At 39.5% G+C, this 6,535-nt stretch overlaps 1 protein-coding gene across 4 annotated transcripts in view; it reads left to right on the plus strand.

Moving 5' to 3' along the window:
* The window catches only part of scml2 (Scm polycomb group protein like 2), a 27,138-nt gene that overhangs the window by 16,730 nt on the left and 3,873 nt on the right, over nucleotides 1-6,535 (plus strand). For all 4 annotated transcript variants that reach the window (XM_005943291.3, XM_005943293.3, XM_005943292.3 and 1 more), the window contains exons 8-10: nucleotides 4,205-4,509; nucleotides 4,776-4,908; nucleotides 5,968-6,174. In XM_005943291.3, the coding sequence (XP_005943353.1) occupies nucleotides 4,205-4,509; nucleotides 4,776-4,908; nucleotides 5,968-6,174 (645 nt within the window). The remainder of the gene's footprint in view (nucleotides 1-4,204; nucleotides 4,510-4,775; nucleotides 4,909-5,967; nucleotides 6,175-6,535) is intronic.

The following is a 6,535-nucleotide window of genomic DNA, read 5'->3' on the forward strand; positions in this document are numbered from 1 at the left end:
ACACACACACACACACACACACACACACACACACACACACACACACACACACACACACACACACACACACACAACCAACTTCCCCTTCTGCTTTCTACACACAGTATCACAGTTAAATCTGCAGCCGATGAGTTTTACACTGCAATAAATTCACTCAAAGGAACAGCCTGTAAGTGTGTGTGTGTGTGTGTGCGTGTGTGAATGGACTGTTTGCTTTGAGGGTGCTCTACATGTAAGTGTGTGTGTGTCTGTGGTGTAATTAGATGAGAGGGAACTCTGTGGGGCCCCTTCCCCCACCCCCCAGACAGCAGACACACTTCTCGCTCCGTGATGCCGTTCTCATGCGTGCACGAACGCACACACACACACACACACACACTCTCGCCAAACATGCGTGTTTCCTCAGGCGGTTTCTTACACAGGTCAGTGGGTCGAGCTGGACTTATATAGTCATGATCAGTACCATATGGCTCGGTTTGGTTACATTGTATACATGCTAGTCATGTGTTGCTCAGACATTTTAAAAAGAATTGTTGCTTTTTTTTTTGGAAAACTTGGGATTATTTATTTTTGCTTGTTGTTATTGTTTCTGTTTGTTGAAATTGATGTTTTGCCTTTGTTTTTTAACCAAAATTATTATTGGTCTTATTTTTAAATCCCTTTTAGCCATTGTGCAAGCCATGCTGCTTTTTTTGTCCCTGCCTTTTTATGTATTTATTATTTACTGATTTTCATACGATACAGAAACAAAACAAAAAAACCCCCAAAACAACAAATTAAAAAAAGGTTTTTCCTTGTCTCATTAAGATTTGTCACCTTAGAATAGCCAGACTTTTACCAGTCGCAGGTTTTTTAATGTATTCATACACATTACTTATTAAAACCAATGAAAAAAGTGCTATTTTACATATTTAACCCGTGACACTACTTCTTGTATTACGCTTTGTGTTGCTTTGCATCACTGGCTAAGGTGTAAAACTCAACTAACAGTATAATTTTACTCTTGCACATGCCCACTATGAGACCACTAAATAGGGAACTATATTATGAAAATCTTCTTGTCTCTTTTTGGAACGAATTTGAGAAAATATATAAATCTACACACTTACAAAATGTACACAAACCCAGATAAAGGCATTTTGATTGCACATGAAAAGGTACACTGATTTTTTTTTTTAATTGCTATGCAGATATTTAAAGAACTGGTGTAATGCAGGAGATGTGATTATGTGCGATTAGTGGCTGTAATGTGATTGCTGGATCTAGGAACAGTGCTTTGTTACAGACACATCTGATAGATTGTTTATTTGTGATGCATTAACAGCACAGATTAGCCTCAAGATCACGTGTCTAATATTGTGTGGATCACCCAAACAGCTCTGACCTCTGGTGGTGTCCTGTAGTGTTTGTAGTTTGGCTCATTGAGTCGTCTGAGTTTTGTGGGTTAGGCTTTTGAGCTGCGAGATTTTGGGGCTAGGTGAATAACTTGGGCTAATTATCGTAATCTGTTGACTCCTTCCTGATTTTACGTGAGTTGCTCGAGTCAAAGTTAAATCCGGATAAAGGCAAGGACCCACAGCTTCCCAGCACAGCACTGAATTGTCTTCGCATGTGGACATACAGCAGTTACTGTTTAAGCCTTTTTTGCATGCAGCCTCCTAAATTTGAAGCATCATTAAGTCTGTGCAGTGAAACTTCAAATCCACAGGGTGTGAAATGACCTTCAGTGTGAGGGTATCGGGTTAGCTTTGCTCAGTGTAAACATATAGCTTCACCGTGCAGCTGGAACAGGCTGAGGCAGCCAATATGATGCGATACTGCCACAGTGACAGCATTAAATGAAAGTACTTCATAAGCAGATTTTAATTTTTTTTGAAAAGCTCAATCTTTTTTTTAATGTGACAACAAAACCAGGATGTGTTAGGATATGACATTAATCACTAGTGTGGAAATGTTACGTGCGGCGTCGGTAGCTGTCACATATGTGACCGGATTATGTTTTTTTGCAGCGGGGAAAGATCAGAGAAGAGCCCCAACCGAGATTCCCTACGGTGAATTAAACCCGCTGATACTGACTGGTACCCTGCAAAGATATTTTGATCTGCCTTTGTAGGGTTTCTACTCTGAGTTCAGCGTGAATGAGCGTACCGCTGTGCGTGCAGGTTGGTATCGCCGCCGCTCTCTGAGCTCGCTTTGTGTGACCGCTCCTGGTGAGCAAGTGAGCCTTCGCCCCCTGAAATAAGACACTGCTCTCTTCTACGCCCACTTTCAGTCATTTCCCAATTAAGCAGCTTTCAGGGCGCCCAGACTGGCCCCTCAGAGAATACCGTAGACCTTCCATAGTCGCTCCATATTGCTTCAGTCAAGGGCTCTAATGAAAGCTTTCGCCCCTTGAGAGCTTTAACATGCACTCTCAAGCCCCTGCTCTCACTAAGCTATACATTTGTATTGAAATAGGAGATGTTCTTTCTTTCTTTCTTTCTTTCTTTCTTTCTTTCTTTCTTTCTTTCTTTCTTTCTTTCTTTCTTTCTTTCTCTGTTATCTGGCTACATTTCTTTCACACATTTACTCTGATAATTATATGATTTTATCACAGTGTCATGCTGAGGCTAATGAAAAATGAAAAAGGGCTGCTGGTGCCACTGCATAGTCATATTTTTGTGTACCAGGGGCTGTTACCTTTCCTCTCACTTCCTTGTCACTTTATTACTATTTTAACACCTGCTGATTGGAATTTAAAGTACCTGTTATTTCCTTCAGGTATATTCAAATAAAGCGTTTTAAGTTGGAAATTGTATGTGAGTTGTTAAGATTGTTTTTCAACATTTCTTTTTCATTTGTTTTGGGTTGGAGGAGGTGGAGTCTTTTATTTTGACATAAGGGATGAAGGCCAGATCATGAGTCTCTGTTCTGGGGAAGCACGTATACGTGACCCCAGCTTATCCCACACTGCTGGATGTCAGCCTGTGTGCAGTACTAACATTTCACAATACTGATGTCAGTGACTAGTTTTTACAGTTTACACAACATCTGACAACATTCTTAAGTAATAAGAAAAGCCATTGAAAACCTTAAACATTACAACTGTATATTTATATATGTCTTATTTTTATTAATATAGTATTCTTTGCTAATTATTTTTCCCCTAAGGTTAATATTTCAGATATAGGTTAGATGTATCGTTGGGTTTGTTATTTTTGTTTGTTTTTTTTCTTTTTTTTGAGAAAGTAGCCAAAAGATTATGGTCCCAACTCACAAGATAACAAAGAATCATACAATTCTCTGTTTGTTTGAAAAGTGAAACTGAAATGAAAATTGAAACTCAGGCGGTTCTCTGGGGACTCGTGACGTTTGACTTTGATTTCAGAACGGGGAGGAGCCGAAGACAAAGGACCTGTCAATCCCAGGGGACTCTGAAAAATCAAAACAAATCTCCTCTGCAGGACTCAGTTATTCATTTCCCGCGGCTTTTGTGTTTCTTTTAACTTTTGCTTTCCACGCTTTGGCTCAACGACCTACAGCAAAGTGGATTCTCTGCACATCTTAATTTAAAGCCTCTGTATGGGTGGAGAGTAAATATGATTAGGGCGCTGCTGTGTGTAAAGCACCATCAGTTATTGAATAATTAGCTGGCCAGCTGAATAAAAGTCAATCTGCAAATATTTTGATAATTAAATAATCATTCTAATTAAGCAACAAACAAAATCCGTAAATCTGCTGGTTCTAGCTTCTTATTTGATGCTTTTCCTTTTTTTCACAAGTAATCTGACTTTGTTAACCTTGTAATTCCAAACGGAGCTCATCTGATACATGAGTTTTTGACACCTCTACATCATCAGTGTGATTTTTTTCTTTCCCCTTAAAAAACCTGACGCATCCAATAAGAGACATGAACTACTGTAAGCAATGAATTGCACAAAAATGTGCACAAAAAGTCACATATGCTGATTAATATTTCACTTCATTTTTTTCAAAGGTCAGAAGGTTCAATAAACACAATTATAAAAAGTTAGGATATTCTAGTAATTATTTCATGTTTCAGGCTTTACGGGGTTAAAAGTTAACTGAAAGAGATGCAGCTAATTGCAGCCCAATAGCTTTTAGAATGTCATCTTTTTAGTAATGAGAAGTATCTTGATTTCTTATATCTCTCAGATCTTTTCCATGTACTTATTCTGTCTCTCCATATCCTCTTTTATTCCAGTTACCCTCCCTGGTGCCCTGCTTGCCCCTGTTTCTTCCACCTCATCTACACGTCGCTCGTCTTTTAACTCCTCCTCCATGCAGACCTCGTACCGACTGCCAAACCCCTTGCCTCCCCTCCCTGTACGCAAGGGTGTCCGCGGTCGTCGTCCCAAATCCCAGACTATCGCTTTATTGAAAGCGGCGGCAGAAGCTGCAGCAGCAGCAGCGGTAAATGGAGCGTCACAAAGCCCGGCCAGAACTAGCACTGAGACTCAACTGGCCCCCAGACCACACAAGAAGAGAGGACCTAAGCCTAAGAATAAGGTGAGATGTCACCAGAGCCACAGTCTCTTGGCCAGTGACTCTGCCATGTCAGAAATGGTTTAGAGAAAGAGAAAATAGTCAAAAGTTGATTACTGATAAAAAAAAAAAGAAAGTATAAGTAAAAATGTCCTTACTTTAAAAGCCACTGTATGCAGTGCCATCCATGTGAAGAAGAGTTAAAAGAGACAGTTAATAAATGATTATCTAACAGCCTTTGTAGGTTACTGAGATTTACTGAGAAAGGCTTTGTTTGTTTTTTGGTTCAGAAGAAGCCTCGGGTGGTACAGTCCCTGGGGGCGTCGTCAGTTACAGCTCCACCTCCAGAGACCAGATTAAGTATCAGCCACGTCTCAGCGGACAACAACAACCTTAACAACAGCACAAATGTAGTTTGCACAGGTAAAAAAAACCCAAACCAAAACAGATTTTAATGCCTCAATACTAAATATTTATAGGAAGGTTGATCAAATGATTTTGTGTGCTTTATTTTTGTAGACGTTAACATGAATTAGATGAAATTGTGATTGTTTTTCTTTCCCTATCATACTTCTAACAGAAACCCGAAATGGGTCTAACCTGGTTTGTGCGAAATGGAAGAAGCTTGAAATGAGCAGAACTGATTACATTTACTCTGTTTACAGAGATTAGAGTATGTTGGGGTTTTGATGGATTGTAGCATGAATTATCTATTCTCATGATTTTTTTAAATTGGACCAAATGGCACTAAAAGGACATAACAAAGAAGAGGAAGATGTAAGTAAGAGGAAGAGTGTTCTCTGATGAGCCACCAATGGAAAAATGATTTGGCCCTGATGAAGGTAGTCACGTTGTTCTTTATACAACAGAACCACTTCAGACTTTATGCTCCTTTGCCATGCACCTTAAATATTATGAAGTTTTGCCAAAAACCTCTTCTTTGTTTCTACAAACCATAGCCATTACTCATCACCTGGTTAATCTGGTTACCATCCCTTCAGAGGAAGCATGCTTCAGCATGCTAAGAGGGGACTATGGAACTAAGGGAAGGAAAATCCAACCAAATACAGAGAAATTTTTGGAAAAAACAAAGTGAATCAGTGGTTCACTTTTCAGGATTACAATGCCCTTGAGCCTTCAACTAATGCAATGCTAAAGCAGCTTTGGGGCATGTCTGTCTGCAGTTTGTACGTGTAGAGCTTTAACCAAGAATACTCAAATGGGTTCCTACAAATGACTAAATCAAGGATTGTGTACATGAGAGACTGCAGATTGTCAAAACATGCCAATCAGAATGTGCTACGGAGTGGAAACGAATGTATCTGTTTTAAATTAAAGTCTATATATAAATTGTTGATTTAAGTTTTAGTAACAACAGCCTCGATCAAACTCCAATTAAAATTTGTATTCTGCTATCTGTTTTTTTTAAGTCTAATTCTTTTGTGTTCTTTGCAAATGTTTCCTGTATTTGTGCCATCTCAGTGTGTGTCTATGTGAACAAGCACGGTGACTACGGCCCGCATCTTGATCGAAAACTGGTGCAGCAACTCCCAGACCACTTCGGTCCAGCTCCAGTCAACGCAGTGCTTCAGCAGGCTGTTCAGGCCTGCGTCGACTGCACATACCAGCCCTCTGTACTGCTGTCATTTCTGCAGAGCCAGTCCCATACAGGAGGAGAAGTCATTAGAGGTAAATCAGGAGAACACCATGGAATAATATGTGAACAAAATAATATCTAATAATCGATATCAATGAAGGTTGATGACACATCTAACATGTATTTGAGTAAAATGCTTTGTCCTTTTTCTGTAATTGTTACAAAAAGTGACAAAAAATGATGGTTAAGTATTTAATTGTCAAGAGCATATTTTCACAATCATTATCACATCTTATGAAACAGCGACTTTTAATTTCGAGTTTCCAACACTGTGCGTCCTAGATGGGCAATCAGCCCAGTGAACTTGGTTTAAACACATGTGAATGTACTGTGTGTGTGTGTGTGTGTGTGTGTGTGTGTGTGTGTGTGTGTGTGTGTGTGTGTGTGTGTGTG

The sequence above is a fragment of the Haplochromis burtoni genome, unplaced genomic scaffold (genome assembly GCF_018398535.1).
Source record: "Haplochromis burtoni strain Fernald_Lab_line unplaced genomic scaffold, NCSU_Asbu1 Contig_262, whole genome shotgun sequence".
Classification (NCBI taxonomy): Eukaryota; Metazoa; Chordata; class Actinopteri; order Cichliformes; family Cichlidae; genus Haplochromis; species Haplochromis burtoni.